Source organism: Gnatocerus cornutus, chromosome 5 (genome assembly GCF_029298725.1).
Source record: "Gnatocerus cornutus isolate USDA-ARS CGAHR chromosome 5, icGnaCorn1.1, whole genome shotgun sequence".
Taxonomy (NCBI): Eukaryota; Metazoa; Arthropoda; class Insecta; order Coleoptera; family Tenebrionidae; genus Gnatocerus; species Gnatocerus cornutus.
This window is the reverse complement of record NC_142237.1, coordinates 5,448,425-5,469,691: the sequence shown is the minus strand read 5'-3', so window position 1 is coordinate 5,469,691 and position 21,267 is coordinate 5,448,425. Positions and strand designations below refer to the sequence as shown.

Below are 21,267 nucleotides of genomic sequence, written 5' to 3'. Positions count from 1 at the left end.
TACAACTCACTTGAAAACTCATGCAGATTGAGTCGGCTAAACAATATGATTTGAAAACCATTGAAAGAAATTTTGAATCAATGTTTGTATTTTTAAGCGAAATGACCTCATTTCCACTATAAGTTGATTGCGATTAAATTAATCACGCATTTAATTAAGTTTGATTGCTGACATGGATGGATGATGGAATCAAATATTAATTTTAATTAAAGATGTAATTTTTAATTTCGAATTTATTTCTTAAAATTCATTTTTCTTCACATAATACACTTTCATTGTTAAAAAAGTAAATTTTAGAAAATTGATTTTTAATTCTGATCAATAGTAAGTAACTAAGTATAGGCCGGTTTAATGCAATAATTAAAATTAAATTAAACTTGCAACTTACTTATGTCACTTTGATATAATGTTAAATATTTCATTTCATTCTAAATTGTCAGAGTAACAGTATCACTTTAGTAGGAAATTGTATAAAGGCACATTTAACAATCCTAGTGCTGTTAAAAAATTGGCAACAATACTAGTGTTGGTAATTTTGCTAAACTGTTTACATGTTTTACTGATTATGGCCAACTAGCATTGATAATTTTTGAAGCGTCAATTTATACATTTTCTCGAGTTTTAGTTTTTCAAACATAGTTTTTCAGATGTAAAAACCCCAATAACGTTATTTGGTTTTGTAAAAATCTTTGATCAAAATTAAGGATTTAATTTTGTTTTGGTAAACCAGGTGTAAAGTCCGTTTTTTTATTAAAAAAAAACCACCAACACCGCACTCTCCCAGCACTTTACAACCGGCAACACCGTCGATCGCGACTTTTTGGTAATAAAATCAAATAGGTTAGCTGCCTAATTGACAATTTGATTACACAAAACGGCCTTCCAGGCTGTGCCGAGTCTATTAAATCCTGATTTGCAATCCTGGTTTGCAAACACGTTTTTAACGGAAACACTGCCTAATTTTCAGAAATGTCAAAAAATTGACAAATATTTTCTCACCAAAAATCTTCCTAGGCAACGTTGTCGGGTGTAATGCAGGAACAAATTGCGGTGTTGGTAGTGTTTTTTTTTTTAAAAACGGACTTTATAATTTTTTTAATTATTTGTCTAGCTATAAAATATAGTATTTTTTAACTTTGCCATAAAAATACATTTTCTGTCATTGTTTGAGACCTAAGAAACTCAAATTTTCTTCATTTTTTTCAGTAGTAATTAACTTATGTTTGTTGAAAAACAATGAGAGCAAGTGATTTGACATGTCAAAATTAACAATTATATTTTTATTTAATTTAAGGGAAATTTGAAAAATTTTATACTGCACTTTTAAGCTAATCTAAATTTTATTCATTCCTCAACTCTATTATTACAAGTCCACATTAGATTAAAACAAAACTCAACTTCACACGTTGAGTAATCTACTATATTTGTCTGTATGTCCTGAAACTTTATTTCCAAATATTTTTCCCCAATTCCAGTAAATTTGAATCAACAAAAAGGCTGTAATTTATTGGGGATCAATTCTGGTCATCAGACAAGACCCACCACTTTGAGGGTGATTATGTTTATAGGGTCTTGCAGTAAGTTTGCTGGAAACTGTTTAAAAAGTTAAAGTCTTAAACGCTCCACGTATTTCTACGTTTCTTTTACCATCACAGCACAGTTTTTGCAAACATTGAAAAATTACCATTGTACGACTACCCAGATGTGCTGGGACTTGTACCTGCGCCGGCGAGACCCTCAAAATGTTTTCCGATGCTGTTTGGAAATAAGCAATGGGATGGTGCATTACACAGCTCAACAAAAAAAAAAAATTTTTTTGTTGCCCTGAATATCTCTGCGGATTTCTATGTTTTCAAGACCATAGTTTTCGAATATATTCTTGAAAGTACTGAATTGGCTCTGGATTTTATGATTTTGGCGTATTTTATATTTTTAATAATTTAGACTTTGAGTCGGCTCTTCAGAACACGAATTATAATAAACTGTTCATTATCATGTTAAAATTCGCTTTTGTGCACGCCACGTGAGCAACAAAAGTTGAAATGCTTCAGGATTTTCAGTAAATAAGGGCATAAAAAATATAAAAGACGCGCTTATAAAATGCGTTTCATTAAAGTTTAACATAAGTTTTAGAATTTTTTTTCTTTTTCAACTTCTATGTACATTAATTAACCATTCAAACGAAACAATTTGTAATAATTTCCAAAAAAAAATATTTGAGAATATACATGCTATTTCTTTCTCAATTTTACAGATTTTTAGTAAAATATGAAAATCAAGATTGAAAAAAAATCAGAGCCAATTTTCCAAAACCATTCATAGTTTCGTGAATTGTTGGCATAGAAGTATTCGAAACCACTCTTACATCAAGAGCAACAAAATCACTGTTGACCAGTGTTATTTTTGGACGTAATTGTACTGTAACGGTTTTACGGCTCTCTAGCAAATGCCGCAAACATTGCTATCGAGCCGTAAAATCCATTATACAATTTATTTCATAATTTGTTTAGACTGCTATTACAGAAAGTGTTATTTTAAACACAGTTCCAAGTTAGTCTCTTATTATAATGAGAAGTTTTAGAGCTTGTCACAGTTTATTAGACAGATTTTATTACTGCACCTATCTATTTTAAAAGACTATTGGCTTAAAGTGGATTTGACTCAGTCATCGAGCTACCACTTACGCCGATTACCATTCTGATAAAATAATTGCCCCAACTTAAAAATAAAGTTCTAGTTTAGTCGTTAGTGCTTCTGTTTAGTGCGTTGGCGGTGGCAATGCCTGTGAATAACATAAAAACTCCCGATGAAAACCGCGGGAACTGGGCAAATAAGTACGAATTCCTCTTATCATGTCTGGGATATGCAATTGGAATCGGCAACGTGTGGAGATTTCCTTACTTATGCTACCGAAACGGGGGCGGTGAGTAAGAGGAGCAGACAGTCCAGGCTTGAAGTAAAGGTATTTTTAGGTGCATTCTTGGTTCCATATTTGTTGATGCTGTTTTTTTGTGGAATTCCCCTGTTTTTTTTGGAGTCTTCTTTAGGGCAGTTTGCTAGTACTGGATGTATTACTCTTTTTAAAATGTCTCCTCTATTTAAAGGTAAAACGTGTAAATAATGAATGATGGTATTTGACCATACTTCTTGTAGGAGCTGGATTTGCCATCGTTGTTGTCAACATTATTTGTACAGCGTATTACAACGTGATAATTGCGTATCCTTTATTATTCCTTGTACACTGTTTTCAAGAAAAATTACCATGGATGGACTGTGATAATTTGTGGAATACTGATCACTGTGTTAAAGTAAGTTTATTTCTGTCACACGTCAACATAACACAAATGGCTAAACTTTGACTTGCGTGAAAAGTGAAAATTATAGTCCCCAAGTTTACGACATTATTTAAAACTAAAAAGCTAGAGAATATCCGAGTCCCTATTGTCACAGTATCACGAATAAAATAAATGAGTCCACTTCCAGTTGAATGGTCAGACCGTAGCGAGAAGTCACGCCAACGAAACATTTCTTTCTCATCAAAATGAGACTTTTGAAAACAGAATGAAGACTCCAGCGGACGAGTTTTTTCAGTAAGTCAAATTGATGGTATTTATGAAAAAAAGCACGTTATTTCAGCTATAAAATCCTGCAAATATCGAACGGTATTGAAGAACATGGCACGATCGTGTGGCCCCTGCTCATTTGTACTGTGATAGCATGGGTTGTAACATACCTGTGTATAATGAAAGGCGTGAAGAGTGTGGGAAAAGTTGTTTACTTTACAGCCACTTTTCCATTTTTTGTCTTATTTGTGTTACTGATAAGAGGACTAACTTTACCGGGAGCTTGGGATGGGATTTTCTTTTACATTTATCCGCAGTGGCATCAACTTGCGAATTTAAAGGTTAAAGCTTGCCGGGAAATTAAATAAAATTTTCAAGTTGTTCATTTTTAAGGTGTGGGCGGATGCAGCGTGTCAAATATTCTTTTCATTAGGGCCAGGATGGGGAGGAATTGTCAATATGGCTAGTTACAACAATTTTAGGAACAATAACCAATTGTGAGTAATAAAAGTGAAAAAGAGTTTTTGCATCCAAATGAATGGTTATTTTTATTTTTAAAAAGAATAAGATATGTAGTTTAATTAGAGGTGAATAGAGTGTTGTACTTTTTTATTTATAAAATTTAGAAGGGTTTCGTGGGTAGACGGTTAAAATTTTTGAGCGATAATTTCAAACAATTTAATCTCAATTGTGAAATCACTTCTGGAACTTTATTTGAGATTATTTAGCGAGCATATAATGAAGCTATCATTGGACGAGAATGAGAACTGAAACACGAGCTAAAGGCGAGTGTTTTAATTTAATATTTAATCGAGTGCAATAATACCTTAATAATATGCTAGTTAACTGCACCATTTTATCAACAAGCATAATTTTTAATTTCTATTTGTGACCATTTACTAAAATAAGTATTTTCAACTTGTTTACTTGCGAAATTTTAATATGTGAATTGTTCAGAACGTGTCTGAAAAGCTCGGTTAAAAGACAATTACACAACAAGCAACGAAAAGAATGGTTGTCAAAAAAAAAAGTTGTTTTTGAAATACACTAACAAAAATTAAAAATGGTTTTTGGAACCTTAAGGAATCAAATTGAGAGAACATATTAAAAGCAAATTATGGAATTGTCTGACTTCTTGTCTCAGATTATTTTAATATGTATTTTTAGGTGTCTTAAAATTGCGCAAAAAATACACAATGCAAAATAGAAATTATTAATATGAACAACCATTTTTCGTAAACAATTTTGATTTTGTGTTCGTTAAAAATTATGGACGGAATTATTTGAAAAGTTTGATTTCCACATTTTCACTATTAAATGGTCTTACGTCTCAAAATTTGTGAAATTTCTAGGACATTCATTTTAAATGTTGAAATTTGAAATCAATTTAAATTTATATTTAAAGTGATTACATTCGCTTCTAGTGTGAAATCGATATTTACATAACAAGTACGGAAAGTGACCAATTTCACACGAGTGTGAATATAGAAACACGAAGCGCCAGCCGAGTGCAGATCTTACACACGAGTGCAAGAAAAGAAGTGAAAATGATGTTTTATTAAGGGTATGCGTTGAAGAAAATTCTACTTTCACATATATAGTATGTCGCCGGATTGATTTCACAAGAGGAAAAAAGTTTATTTTTTATTTTACAAAAAAATGACAAAGAAATAACATTTTTTGCTTTTTTCAAAACAGATAAATCTACAATTATAATTTCAAAATTATTAGTTTGTTTTCTTAAAATTATTTTTTTCATTATTTTTATTTATTAAATTTTGTAATTGTATTTAAATAATAGCAGGCTGTGGATTCACAATAACAAATAGTGCGTTTAAGATTAAAGAAAAAATTACTCAATAACGTGTAAGTATTAAAAAATTGGATAAGAAATGCAGTTGCATCCTTAACAATAATTGAGAAAATTCGAAACAGTCTTAAAGAATTACGAGTTAGAATTGAACTATGTGCTGAAACAGGTAATGGGTTAATCAAATAGAAGAAATTGGTTTAAGTTAAGGAAAAAAATTTATTGCTTTGACATTTTTTGCAAAATTAAAAATAAAAAAGTTCTTCGTTATTTTTTGGTTTTTTTTTCGATTTTAAGAACACAGCTTGATAATATCAAAGTTTTAATTAAAGATTTATTTATTTCAAATTAAGCAAAAAATAATATTCCTTTGTCATTTTTTTGTAAAATGAAAAATAACGTTTTTTTTGCTCTTGTGAACTCAATCCGGGGACATCCTGTAGGAGTAGTAAAATTTATTTTTTTACACCGAAATCTTTAGGACAAATTTACCCTGGTGGTTAAAATTGCATTTTGAACGGCGAAGTAGTTTAATTAACGTCGAATTTAGCGTCATGTATTCAATAATTTTCCTTTTAAATTTCATTAAAATCCGTTTTCTCGCGATAGAGAATGAAATCCGATTTATTTACTCGTTTTTCAAAATATAATGTAGTTCCGTATGTATGTTTGTAATCATTTCTGGAATAAACATTCTAAATCTCTCAATTGAAGATACTCTCGCTCTCCACTTTCGCTCAGAAATCACAATCTCGGGATTAGTATTAAGAATAATTTCCTTAATGAATAAAAAAGTCATAGGTGAGGCACCCTTCTCTACAAGTAAACTGTACACATATTATGAATAACTGATCCAATTATGTGTCGTAAATTCTGATATGGTTTTTGAAACAATGCGTGTTAGCAAAACTTTCAGGGAGCAATTTGTACTGGGCAAACGAATTTGCAAACGAGAGACGAATTGACGAGTGTAGACTGTTGGTAACAAGTCCTCAAATCGATTTAGATTTTCTAAATGAGCCATTTATTACATTTTCCTCTGAAAGTTAAATTATCTAGATTATCTCTGAATGTTGGAGATTTTTCTAAACTGTAAAATTTTAGAATTATTGATTTTTTTTCTATTGTTTGAGTTTTCTTAAACTTCTCTTTCGATTTTCCTCAAATTCTATCTTGATTCTTCTTGGATTTTTAAGATTCTTGATAATTTTTATTATTTTTTTTTTTTTAGAAATTCTAGTTTGTTTTAGATCTTGTCTATTTTTTGTAGATGTTCTAACTGTAGATTTTCTACAGATTTTTCTGAAATTCTGTTTGAATCTTTTCGCTTTATACATATTTTTTTTATATCTTCTTGAGTGTGGTTAGATACTTTTCTTACATTTACTTTTGTCTCAAATAAATGTTAGTGTTGTTATTTTTCGTAAATTCTCTTTATAATGTATTAATTATTGTAATTATCCAAATTATCCAAATTGTTTCAAATTGTTCATAGAATTAGATAGATTTTATCTGTATTTTCTCTAGTTTGTTTTTAAATACTCTTTGACCTGCGAGCGGTTTTAGAATTTAAATGAGAAATGCAATAAATAATTCTACAGATTTAAACTGCTTTTGTAAAACTGATTACAGTCACTTATAGAAGTGTTATTCTAGTTTGAGTAAAATCGATACCAATTCATCACAAAATCGAACCTGCAATTTTTTAAACGAGTTCTCAATAAATTTATTCGTCGGTAGAGTGACTACTCTAACTTAAATTACTGTATGAAAGGAAGTCCAAATCTGAAATATTTTTCTTTGTTTCTTTGTTCTTTGTTTAGCATTTCATATCCCAAGTAAAGAGACGTTAACCTTTTCCCGATTTGCAGAGATTCAATTCTTGTGCCAATAATGAACTGTGGTACGAGCATTTTTGCCGGATTTGTTGTTTTCTCGGTTATCGGGTTCATGTCTCATGAGACTGGTTTGCCGGTTTCAACAGTTGCAACAGGCGGCCCCGGACTTGCTTTCGTCACATATCCGGAAGCAATAAGTATGCTGCCTTGGCCTCACATTTGGGCGATATTGTTTTTTCTCATGCTTTTCTTCCTGGGACTGGACAGCTGTGTAAGTCACATAAGATGTAAAATTGACGTCACTTTTTAACTGTTTTAGTTCGTGCAAATTGAAGCTATTATTTCCAGCGTGATCGATGAATATCCGAGTCTCAGAAGACAAAAAATGATGGTCACGTTTGGATCGTGTTTCGTTACGATGATCATATCTTTCATGTTTGTCACAAACGTAAGTTTGTTAGTGTCAATAAGTGTGAAAGAAAAATGGTCGTCAATGAGTGGCGCGTTTTCTAGTTCGATAAAGTTAATTAGGAATTGTCGGGTTTTTCCAATATCTGCCACTTTTATACAGGATAATCAAAAATTACCGGTAATAAACTCGAAATGGTGTAGAAACAACTTCAAGCTCTGCTAGATTTAATCATTTCTCACTTTGAATGTCACACAGGAAACGTGACTTGAAAATGGGATTTTTCTAATTTTAGCAATGTCACTTCCGGGGGTGGCAAATTTAACATCTTCTCTATTACCATCATCTAATTCTGAGTTTTTAGGGCGGGATGTACCTTTTACAACTCTTCGATTGGTATGCAGCGTCCATTTCAGTCATTCTGATCTGTTTCATTGAAGTTTTTATCGTTGGATGGACATATGGCGTCGGCAAGTTTGTTAGGGATTTAGAATTCATGATCCAGACTAAAATACATTGGTGGTGGATTTTGATGTGGAAAGTGGTTAACCCACTTATTTTGGCAGTACGTAAAAAATCTAATCGCATGGAAAGGTTTTACATACTTACATCTCTAATCTACAAATTGTTTTTTAATAGAGTCACATATTTGTGACGCTATAAAACAGTAGGCTTGAAATTAAACGGGCCCACTTTTAAATTAATAAATTAACATCAATCCGAAAAGCAATTGGATCGATATAAATATTTAAATGTTAACATTTTGTAGTCAATATTCTTTACTACCATTATTTTTAACACAAGAATTACTTATCGAGGGATTACGTACCCTGATTGGTCTATCACACTGGGATGGTGTTCGTGTGGCATTTCCATTATATGCATCCCCCTGTATATGGGGTACAGACTACTGTATATAGAAGAAGGTGATTTTATTGAGGTGAATTTCAGAGACTTTTTTTGATTTATTCAGCGCACGCAGAATATTCGACATCTTTTCAGATTTTGACCACTTTAAGTGCTTGAAAACTAATAAAAATCTAAATCTGGTATCTAAAACAACAAAAACGCGGAATTTAGAAATTCAAAAATTTTGAACTCTTTTTTGGGATTTTTGGAAATCGTCGGCTTATGCTGTTAAGTTGCTAAATCCATTTTTGGATAAAATGCTTTTTCCACTTTATTAAAAGCTGGATCGTTTGATTCTATTGTGTGTTATTATTTTAGAATTAAGAGACATTTTAATTTTATTTCCCAAATTTTGGGTGGATAACAAATACAGGGTGATTTTTAAAAAACGGCAAGAGTTGTAGAATTTTTATTTATGAACCGATTTCAAAAATTTAAAAAACAAATTAAATGGTTTTTAATTTACTATAAACTGCTGAATTTAGAATTTTTCTAAATGTCTTAGTATCTTTCGTGCGATATTCAACTTTCTTATATTAACTTGGCACCCATTTTTATTTTTCATAATTTGGATATATTAATTTTCTTGATTCAGAAATGTGTAGTATGTTCTACTTTTACAAAAAATATTTAAAAAAAATCAAAAATTAAAAAAAATAGGCAATAAAAGTTAATAAAATCTAGGTGCGTGCTGTCAAATAAAACAATACCGTTATTGTAATGTCAAAAAGCAGCAAATAACAGAAAGGATTGACAATCTTTTTTGAAATTATTGATAACAAAAGACAATAATAATTACAAATCAAAAAAAACATCTACCTAATTTAATTAAAATGTTTTAATTAAAATTAAAATACTATTGAAACGCCATCCCGATTTTTTCATTGCACAATTGACACCATTAACTTTTATTGCATATTTTTTCAATTTTAATATTTTTTTAAAAATATGTTTTTGTTAAAAGTAGAACATATTACACATTTCTGAATCAAGAAAATTAATATCTTCCAAATTATACAAAAAAAATATGAGTGCCAATTTAAAATAAGAAAGTTGAATATCGCCCAAAAGATACTAAGACATTTAGAAAAATTCTAAATTCATCAGTTTATAGTAAATTAAAAACTATTTAATTTGTTTGTTTAATTTTTGAAATCGGTTCGGAAAAATCGGAAAAATTCTACAACGCCTGCATATTGGTACCTAGGTAAAGTTGAGATTTTTCGATTTTGATTTAAAATGAACTTAGCAACTTAACCATGTTAGTCGACCAAATTGGAAACTAAATAATGTGAGAATTCAAACTCTTTAGATTTGATTTTGAAACTCAAGTATTTTTTCTTTCATACTGAAAAATGATCTAAATTCTGCACGCGCTAATTTTTTTGTATAAACTCAACTATTGTATTTCATGATACAATTTATTTCATTTTTAGAGAATTAAGTCATCCTTAAAGCCTGCTTTAGACTGGGGCCCAGCGAATCAAGAACTCAGAAAAGAGTGGTTTAAAATAGCCCACAATAAAAAATTCAGAGGTATTTATAGACACATCAAAATAGAAAATATAATTGATTTTTCAGACGCTCCTGAAAGTAAAGACTTGTACCACGAACAGTTTATTCAGCTTTCGAACGTAAACACCTGAAGCTCTAATTGAATATAAGCGAGATTTGTGTACAAAATAAAACATGTTTATGTAATTATACATCTGCCCTTCAATTAGCATAATTATAACAATTTGCGCTGAACCCTTGTAAACACAATTAAATTTCCTTCGAGTTAAAATTATGCAAAATCTAGATGTTTGTAGAGAAACCAAAAGACGCGGTTATAAAAGCGGGTAATTTCGTTTGACGAAAACTACGGTTCTCAGGATAATTGGGCTTTTTTTATAAAACACTCGTCATTAAATCGAGTAACATTTAAAGGGTGTTTTAGCCCGCTATTTCCTACCACACTAAAAACCAGATTCGTAACCAAATATTCCAAGGTTCCTTCCTGCACTCATTTTATCACCATTTTTATAACTTCTTTCTCCGGGTATATAAACGCGACGAACCATACCAAACTCATATCGTTTCAACAGAGAACGAAGCAAACAACCAAAACAACAATGAAGGTAAAAACATTGTGCTAATTAACACAACGAGCCATTAATAACAATCTTAATATTATAGGTATTCGTCGCTCTTTTCGCTCTTGTAGCTGTTAGCTCTGCTCAACTCGTCCTTCCTCACGCCTACTCATCTTACATCAGTCCCTTGTCCTACGGAGCCGCTCACTTTGCTGCCCCCTATGCCGCTGTTCCTGCTATCGCTCGAGTAGCCGTTGCTGCCCCTGCTATTCAATCCGGGTTTGTTTTCAGTTGATACTTTAAAAGGCCTTTGTAACAAATATTTTATAGATATGTCGCTGCTACCCGTGGGTCTCTTCACACTGCTCCTCTTCCACAAGGACCTTTGGCTTTCAGTCACCACATTAACACGGCTCCTGCTCCCGGAACATTGTAAATAATGTAATTTATTAACGGATAAAATGAATAAATAAGTGGTTGTTAAAAAACTGTGTATGATTCCTTACTCGCTCAGTGATATGCAAATTTGAATTGAAATTTTCCTACGGCATTAAAAAATTATAAAAAAATATATTTTTAGGCGACTGAAACTGAAAATGGAATTTTTAGGCCTTAAAAGCGGCCTAAAAGTGAGTATTTTCTGGCCGCAAACATTTTCGGCCGATCTATGGTGGCGCCATCTGTCCATAGTCTTGCATATTACATCAAGATCGATATTACCCTCAATTTTATAATTATTTGGGTAAAATCAAATCGAAAAACTGCTGTAAAGTGTAACAAAGACGTGTTGAATTATTGAAAATGAACATGGCTAGCAATGCTCCTGCAACAACATTAAAAAACACATTAAACCTAATTCATACAAATTGAGAAGCTACACGTGCTGAAACTGCAAATGTAAATAAAGAAAATATGAACTTTTCTGAAGGATTTACAAATATTTACAATTACTCAGTTGTTATAATTGATTAAATCAATAAATCATAAATAAACATTAATTAACTTGTAAATTTAATGATGTCGCTTAAAAAATTTTGTGTGTAACACGGCCAAAAAGTGTCCAAAAGAACCACTTTATGGCCTTGGTACATAAATAGCTATTGTGTAAAATATTAAATAATAGGAGTAGGTTTTTGAAATAATGTAGAAATAATCGGCCTGGATTGGGAAAAACAAATTTTGATATTAACATTTCAAAATATTTGACATCTCAGTACGCGTTGAAACGTCAAATTTATGTATATTCTTTTTTTTAATTTTTTTAAATTTTTTAAATTACCATTACTTTTAATTGGTATGATTGAATTATTAAATTTAAAATGGATACAAAGAACATTAGCGGTCTTTTTATTTGTAGGACTCCACCACATTGTTCCGGATTTTTAACACTTGTTAGATATTATTCTTGCAATAAACCGGATCTTTCAACTTGAATGTCATCAAATTTGACACTAGACACTGTTGCCGGTTAAACTTTTAGAGAAAATATGATGTTGGAAAATTTATCATTTTGAAAATAATATAGGCATCATCGTCAAATTTAGTGATTTTAGATTTACTTTGACACATAGACTGAAAAGTCAGTTATACTCTTAAATTTTTACACTTCCCTGAAATTGGACAATTTGCTTTATTTCTATGAAAGATATTAAATGTATTCCCAGATATTTATAAAAAATCAACGCATTTGAAGCACTATAAACACCCATTCATTGCTTATTAGGTAAATTAATTTGAATCAATTTTTAGAGATATAATGGATTGAAGAGTAAAAGTTTAATGCCAAAATTAACGATTTTAGTGCAATAATTTCAGGTTCAAATAATTTTTTACCTTAAAGACATTTGCGCAAAGGCATGGTGCAAAAAGATCGGAAAAATCTTGTGAAAAATGGCTAAAAATTGTTAAAACAATTTTGAATCAACAAAACCATAGTTAGATTACTCGTTCATGAGCCGACCTATTTAACGCCAACAATACAACAACGTTACTATAGCTTGGAATACTGGAAATTTAAATTATTGGGGGAAGAGTACAGCATTGTTGCCATTTTCCTAATTTTATTTTGGTCCTACAGCGAAAACAGAAAGTGTGGAATTTTTTTGGTGCTTTAGGGGACTACCCAATTACCCCCTTTCAAGGTGGTGCGCCACTTTCCGGACACCTGTATCTTCTATGAGCGATAAATTTGGATTTTGTAAAAGCCTTGGAAATGTCGTTATATTAGCTTGTTTCATACAGTCGAAAGTTACCCTTGCCATCTACAGTATATTCCCGGATTGAGTTCACAAGAGGGAAAGAAAGTTTATTTTCCATTTAAAAATTACAAAGAAATAACATTTTTTGCTTATTTCAAAACAGATAAATCTGCAATTAAAATTTTAAAATTATTAGTTTGTAATTTTAAAATAAATGTTTTCATTATTTGTATTTATTAAATTTTGTAATCGTATTTAAATAATAGCAGGCTGTCGATTCACAATATCAAATAGTGTGTTAAAGATTAAAGAAAAATTTACCCAATAATGTGCAAGTATTAAAAAATTGGAAAAAAAATGCAATTGCATCCTTAACAATAATTGAGAAAATTCCTAACAGTCTTAAAGAATTAGAATTGAACTATGTGCTAAAACAGGTAACGGGTCAATCAGATAGTAGAATTTGGTTTGAGATAAAGAACAAATTTCATTCCTTTGACATTTTTTGCAAAATTAAAAATAAAAAAGTTTTTCGTTATTTTTTGTTTTTTTCGATTTTAAGAACACAGTTTGATAATATTAAAGTTTTAATTAGAGATTTATTAATTTTAAATTAAGCAAAAAAATATTATTCCTTTGTCATTTTCTTGTAAAATAAAAAATAACGTTATTTTTCCTCTTGTAAACTCAATCCGGGGACATACTATATAGTCAAGCATTATTGTAGTAAAAAATCATGTTTTTCAAATGCTGAAAATGAAAATATTTTAGGTTTCAATTTGTTAGCGATGTAGCCTAAGACATTTACACTGCCTAGAATAAAAATGAATAAAAATATTAAGACATTTACACTGCCTAGAATAAAAATATTAGTGATTCTCCTAGTCTAATATCAATTTTTTTTGCCCATCATCGCTCCATATAAACGATATCAGGTCTCATGAGTTTGCTTGTTTAATTAAAAAATTAGTAGAATTGTGCAACAGTGCAACCTTTTTTAAGAATTCTTCAATTCTTCTTCTTCTCTCAAAAATATCAAGCAGTAAGTTTAGCTCTAATTTTTACGTTTTTAAGATTTTGGAATTTTAGAATTCAAGGTTTTTAAGTAGGAATAGCTTTTTAATCCGAAATTTTGTTGTAACTGCCCTTAGTTCCATCTATCAATGAAATGATTAAATATGTTGCTAAACCTGCGGATATTGCAGACAAACACCTGCATGCAGTTCGATGGACATTCAAAAAAATTACAGCGATATTTGTGTTTTTCCTTGGTTCGATCTAAGGAAAGGCATTTTTTAATCAAGAGTATTTTACTTTTCGAATTTAAATTTTTTGTAGGTTCAGTTGCATCAGTTGTAAATTTTTATGGATTATGTTCTTTGTTCCTATTGCTCTTGGGGTAAAACGATCACTTAGGTACTGGGTAAAACAATCTCGGGATCACTTTAGCTCTAATATAAATAATTGTATGATATTTGACAAAAAACAGTGATAAACAACAAAAGCGAGAGAAAGAATCTTTTTAGAATGTAGTTTTTGTTGAAAAAAATATATTCAATCTTCAAAAGAAGAGGATTGGATTAGATGTAGTGTGTGCCAAAAATGAGCTTATGATCAATGTGCAAGAGTGGCAAGAGAAAAATATTTTCACTTGCAATTTCTGTTTGGCGGAATTAAAAACTTCTTAAATCAGAAAAACTTTTCCTTTTTAGAAAAAAAAATGTAATTCTTTTAATGTTTATTTATGTCTTCAATAAGAGTCTCTATTTTGTTTGTTGTTATTTAAGTTTATTTTGTTTTTATTTTAATGCTGAAATATATTTCCACTAACTTTTGCTTAACTTATAAAACTTGTTGAACATAACACATCCTTACGATGGAAAGGAATCATTTTACCTCTAGTGCATGGGTAAAATAATACTTCTACACTCTTGCACTTTTATTTTAATGAAATTGCTATGGTGCTAAAGACCTTAGAGGGATCATTATACCCTAGTCTTTACCTATATACAATCTATTTCATGAACTAATCCAGATCTCTCATAAAAAATTAAAAGTACCGACTTTCAGCTGTCTGTATTTGACAGTACGCTGTCAAATATTACTTTATTTTCAAAAAATTAAATTTTCAAAATTTTGTTGAAGTCAGGTTCAATTAGTGACTGATACTAATCCCTTAGGTGAACTTAAGATGAGGTGAATTTTTTAATGTTTGCTTTTAATGTTGTTTGAGTAAATTTTGTATAACTCTTTAGTGATGTTTGTGTTCTATTGCTGTCAGTGTTCGCATTACTAGTTGCATCCATTCGGCGTATTTGAGAGCTTCTGTCTCTCTTTACTTCTTAAATTAAAAAAGAATAAAGAGAAACACAATATTAATGCAATACGTTCTTTATGGCATAAGCGATTTATCGAAAAAAAATTCGTGAGCGAGCGGTTTTTCAATTTTGTCAACTTTATGGCGTTGTCAAAAGCAAGCGCAAATGCCTACTTTAAACCATTCTCGTAGTTTGTAGTTATTTGAAAATCTCTTTGTATTCTATTAACAAACATATTTTATTATGCTGACACATTTTATTCCTAGAACCCGTCTTCTTAGTTCAACTTTATTTTATAGAATCGTAAAGTACCTAGTTTGTATAGAAGTATGTATATAAATCGATTAAGCCGAATAGGCAATGAAGTTTTTGTAGCACACTTTACAAATGACTCCGTTATAGAAGCCAGTTTAATTAGAATACGTCCTTGCACTTGAGACTTGAAATCTGGTTTTGAAATGATTTCATTGCATTTACTGGTCGATATACAGTCTTAACAGGCCAAATTATTATCCACTTATTATTCCATTTTTCCATTTCCAAATGTAGTAATTTAATTATCATTATTTCTTAATAAAGATAATTTATTAATGAAATTTTTATATCTTTGATAATAGTTGAACTTGGAAGGTCGTTGAAAAAATAACGGGTTTGTCACTAAATTCAAGATTTTATAGAATGAACTGAAATAAAGTCACTAATAAAAAAACGAAAAACAGGTTATCAGTCCTAATTATTATTAGCACATAGTTTTATTTTTTATCTAAAGTTTAAATCAAGTGACATTTCCTGTCTATCGACAATACTAATGTATGAAATTTAAAACAGCACACGCCCATACTACGCTAAACCAGATTCATGAACAAATATTTCAAGGTTTCTTCCTGTGCCAATTTTATCAGTAAATTTTAAGATTTTTTTCCTCAATAAGGCTTGTCGGTTTGGGTATATAAGCTCAGACAGCCACACCAAAATCATATCGTTTTAACAGAGAACGAAGCAAACAACCAAAACAACAATGAAGGTAAGATATGCAATTTAATTAAGATAACGAGCAGTTTAATAATCTTAAAAATTATAGGTATTCGTCGCTCTTTTCGCTCTTGTAGCTGTTGCTTCTGCTCAACTTGTCATTCCTCATGCCTACTCCTCTTACATCAGTCCATTGTCCTATCATGCTGCCCCCATTGCCGCCTACCACGCCGTCGCTCCAGTTGCTGTCGCTGCTCCCGCTATTCAGTCAGGGTTAGTACACAATTGATATTTTAGAAGGGCTTTGTCATAATTGTTTCACTTGCAGATATGTAGCTGCTACTCGTGGATCTGTTCATACTGCTCCTCTTCCTCAGGGACCTTTAGCTTTTAGCCACCACATCAACACTGCACCTGCTCCTGGAACTTTGTAAATAGCGTTATTTATCAACCACCTTGTTATATAAATAAATAAGATATCACAAAATTGTCTGTACTTTCATTGTGCTTTCCATAATGCGAAGACACAAAAGAGCGAATGAATGTAAAAAGAGAACGACAAGAGAGTAATAAAGAACCGCTTTTAATCCTACTTAGGACACTAATTACAATAAGGAGGCATTTGAAAATTATTATTATTATATCAGAAAAAAAGTTTAAACCTTTTTTGTTGTCAAAGTTCTTTTTAAAAAAGATTTCAGTTTGATTAGCATGGAAATGAAAAGCGGCAAAAGTAGTAACAGTACAGACGAGTTACATTTTTTCGTTCCCCATATTGTTAATAAGAAAATCTAGAGAGTAATCTGGAAATTTTAATCGTGCAGAAGAGAATAAAATTTAAATTGATCAAAGAAAAAACCTGATAGCAATTAAAGATCGAGCTTTTAATTACGTGAGCGACTGTAAAGAGCGAGTGGAATTAAAAATTGTCGAGGTCGTTAGTTGCCATTACTGCACGTGTTGCTTACAATATTTTTCCGACGATTCTCGACAATCGCCAAAAGCTATTTAGCAAAATATTAATTCGATTAATTATGCAACCAAACATACACACACTTTTATTTTCTTTGACCTTTAAAATTCACTACCAATCTAGCTCTCCCGCTGTCAAAGTAATAACGTAACTGTCGCATTACTTGCAGTCTCCTACATCTCAGGAGGGATCAGAGCTTCGATGGACATTGAGTGCCAACATTAAAATGTCAAAATATGTGTGGAAAAGGGTGGATTCGTATTTACATTTAGATCGAGATTAACATTTGACATTTCTATTGACTTTATAATGACGCACATTAATGTTCAATTTTGGAAAATGAATTTGTTGTTAATTTTTTAGACAATAATAAACGATCGTCGGAAAAACTTTTTTACCTGCCGCAAATTCTAAATTTTGATGTAAACAAGAAAATGCATATTTTGTTGTGAAAAAACAGAACGTGGTATTTATTTAACATTTTAAATAAAAGTGAGTGCATTCGGTGCATAATTAATTTATTTTATTTATTTTAATTCTAAAGTCAAGCTCATTGCTATCGGTTCATTCTACTGTGTAAATTTTCGAAAATTCTTAAGTGTAAATCAGGCTTTCAATTCTTTAGGGAGAAAATTAAGGGAAAATTGAAGGTGGCGTTTTTTGTGGTTAACACGTTGTCAAGTTTATTAATCAATAATTAATTAAAAATTTGTTGCCAAAAAAAGATTTCAATAGAGATTTAACTTAAGATAAGACGATTAGCTTCTACGCATGCCACAGTTGCGTCAAGGTCAAACGCTTTCGCTGTCAACTGTTAGTAATGAGCTCTGGTATAGTATTTGAAAACAATGAGTAAAGAAGCTAAAGAGAACAAAACGAAAGTCGCTAGAAACTACCCTAGATATGCTGTCAAAACGTTTCGTAGAAAAGTGGGAGTTTAATTTTTACAAACTACAAAGTAAGTAAAGTGTCTTTATCGATCTCGCCCTCCGACTGATCTGAAAAAAATCACTTTACAGATTTGGTACATTAATAACTTTTTTTCAGTTCTTAATATAATAAAATAAAATGGATAGTTTATAGAAAAAATGTCAATACTTTTAACAAAAGAAGGAATAAAGTGTTAACGATTACACTTTATTTCCACTAGTAGGTATTGACAACGTTGTGTGTTTGAAATGACAAATAACCAAAGAAAGTAACCCACAAGATGTTCTGAACAAAACTACAGTTACAGTAATTTATTGCCAGAAAAATAAAAATTAGTTTACGAAAAGAGTACCTAAGCAATATATTTTTTAAAATGTCATAAATTGAAAAAAAAAGATACATGTGAATAACAAACGGCTTCGCTCGTGTCCTAAATTATTTTCACAAACAAAATTCGTTTATACTCACTTATACCACAAACAGCAATTCTGTTCGGTTTGGTAAAAATTTTGTTTAAATTGTTTCTTCTCTCACTTTCTCCATGAAATATAGTTTCTCTACATTGATACCGCCGGAACTATAGTAGTTTATAATAGCTGCTTGACATTGGAGAAAGGCTGTTGTAATTAATCAATTACTAATTATCCTACAGATAATTATACCTGCAATAGTAAACATGTCTCGGAGTTCAGTTTTCACGCTACAGTCTATATCTATCCAGTTTTGGTTAAATACATGTTACCACCATCTTTGAACTGAACATACAAAAGAACACAGTCTACAGACCAATTAGTTAATTAATTCTTAAACCACTTCAGAATAGTCTTTATCGTAGGCATGACTCAATTTAGAGCCAAACGATTGTAGAACGTGTAGGCTACTGCTAATAAGTGTCTAATTAATTTATTTGATTTGTCAACAAGAAAATCATTTCTTCAGAGTATACATAGAACCACATTCATCTTTCTGCAACAAAAAGATATGAAAATGAACCTCTTTTTAAATTAGAAATTTGCATACAATATTGAAGAAGGCTACGGTAAATCAAAATTTAAAAATTGTCAATTTGTCAAATTGACGAATTCGGAATGATAAAAAATTAGTGGTGTTTAATTGTTGAGTAGTTCTAAATTAATGTGATTTTTCGTGTTTGTGTCGTAAAAATTGGAGGTGACGGACCCAAAAACGTTAAATTTAGAACATTCCATACCTGCTAAATTACTCAATTCAAGATGTTTGAAATCACTCGAAAATGGTGGTCCAAAGTCAGCATCAAATATGCGTAAGTAATTTCCTAATAATTGTTACGTATAATGTTTTAAACGGTCAGTTGCTCCAAGTATTTAGAATTAGTTTGATACCCCAAAAATTTAAAAGCCAACGCTTTCTTAATTTTAAATTTTGAAGATACATTTTCCTAAGTTGGGTTTCTCAAAGCCAAAAACCAGAAATCCACAAACTTCAAATAAATAAATAAGATACTCGCAATTATTACGTTTTGTACAAATTTTACTCCTCGCCCGTTTCGTGAAGGAAACTATTGTAGCGATTCTATTTACATTATGCTTTTTGCAATAATAAATATGTGTAATGGATATTTTGCTAACCATTTATGAATCAGATATAAAGATGTTTTGAGGTCTACTAAAATTTGTATATTTGGCTTTGTGCATTATGAGAATAATACTGATAAGAGTATTACAGCAATTCCATATGTCACGGGTGTGACAAAATGCCAACAATTTTTCAATTTATTCACGACTAAAGAACTTTTTCTAGCAGAAGTATATTGTGCTGCAAATTATGTATATAAAATTTGTTAAGTTACGATTGCAGATCATAGAGCAGCAAATTAATTTGTCGTGTCACGGGTGTGACGCGTACAAATTAAATTTATTGTTTTTAATAACATTTTTCTATATTTCTGCGAATCACAAAAGTCAGATTCCTTCTCCTTTAGTACACAAATATATGAACTATAGGCACACATTTTAAGCCTCTTTGCAATTAGAATAACCAATTCAATTGTGCACTGTATTTTTTAAAAAACTATAACGGGTGTGACATACATTTGTAACGGGCGTGACAAAGCAAAACTTGTTAAATAAACGTTGCTAAAAAATGAAAATAATGTAGCAGAAAGACTAATTTTATTAATGCTTGTAACATTTTGAACAAAGTAAGTTATATTTTACACAGGCGGAGGCGCCCACAGCCCCCAGTTTCGGTTTCACAAATTGGTCGAGTGTAAAGGGCCCCACAAACCTTGTTCTTGGACGACGTGTTTGAACGACGGTTTCGACGGTTGGAACGAAACGGTCGGAAAAACCGAGGTCTGTGGGCAAAAACCGTCGTGTTGAACCGACAGTTTTACCCACAGACCTCGGTTTTTCCGACCGTTTCGTTCCAACCGCCGAAACCGTCGTTCAAACACGTCGTCCAAAAACGAGGTTTGTGGGGCCCTTAAGAGCTTGGTTAAACGAAAATTACCCCGGAAGATGGATAGGCAGAGGAGGGCCGTTTCAGTGGCCAGCGAGATCGCCCGACCTTACGCCTCTGGACTTTTTCCTCTGGGGCCATATAAAGTCTACCGTATACCGAACACCGGTGCCAAACCAAGCCGTTTTAATAAACAGAATTTTTGAAGCAGCTGGTGCCATAAATGAGGCAATGCTAGACAGGGTGCAAGCGAACATAATTCGGCGAGCAGATATTTGCAGAAATCAACACGGGCAAAACTTTGAACAATTGTTGTAATGTTATGAGTTTTTTTAATTTCAATTTATTTGACATTGACATAAAAAGGTGTTTGTATTATTCTGTTTTATTTCCATAGATATAACATAATTTGCACCTATGTATTGTTGCTATTCTATTTATTGATATACTGAAGAGGTTGCCAAATTTAGTCTTAAAAGAAGGTTAATATCTTCGCCTATGAACAACTTAGATTTTTTTTCACATTTTTTTAACACTATTTTACCTATATTTTACAACGTTGTGTTCAGTTGTTCCGTGAATTTTGAGACACTCTGTATATTCGATTTTTAACAAAATTATGTTTCTGCAAGATGTTTTAGTTTTTAATGTGTCAGGTTCAGTTCGTGTGGAAATGCTGATTAACAAAAAATAATTTTTGTTCAGATGTCCCGTCCGTTATCATGAAATAGCTCTTCTGTGCGATTAACTCGTGTAAATTTTCTTACAATTTTTCTTCTAGTTTACAATGAAGGTTACAATTCTTTTAAAAAAATTCAATATACTTTACATGA

General features: G+C 31.2%; 2 protein-coding genes across 2 annotated transcripts; both read left to right on the top strand.

Annotated features, from left to right (window-relative positions):
* The first annotated feature begins 2,739 nt into the window (after window positions 1-2,739).
* LOC148173878 (sodium- and chloride-dependent glycine transporter 1-like) lies at window positions 2,740-11,024 on the top strand. Its single transcript, XM_088035876.1, has 14 exons — window positions 2,740-2,923; window positions 2,973-3,104; window positions 3,154-3,308; window positions 3,484-3,590; window positions 3,637-3,904; window positions 3,957-4,060; window positions 7,245-7,482; window positions 7,531-7,659; window positions 7,985-8,185; window positions 8,390-8,560; window positions 9,966-10,065; window positions 10,111-10,649; window positions 10,708-10,883; window positions 10,935-11,024. The coding sequence occupies exons 1-12, from the start codon at window positions 2,779-2,781 to the stop codon at window positions 10,173-10,175; spliced, it is 1,815 nt and encodes a 604-aa protein (XP_087892002.1). The 5' UTR covers window positions 2,740-2,778; the 3' UTR covers window positions 10,176-10,649; window positions 10,708-10,883; window positions 10,935-11,024.
* Window positions 11,025-16,065: 5,041 nt separating this feature from the next.
* Window positions 16,066-16,551, top strand: LOC148173877 (uncharacterized). Its single transcript, XM_088037462.1, has 3 exons — window positions 16,066-16,144; window positions 16,202-16,365; window positions 16,421-16,551. The coding sequence occupies exons 1-3, from the start codon at window positions 16,139-16,141 to the stop codon at window positions 16,524-16,526; spliced, it is 276 nt and encodes a 91-aa protein (XP_087893588.1). The 5' UTR covers window positions 16,066-16,138; the 3' UTR covers window positions 16,527-16,551.
* Window positions 16,552-21,267: the final 4,716 nt, after the last annotated feature.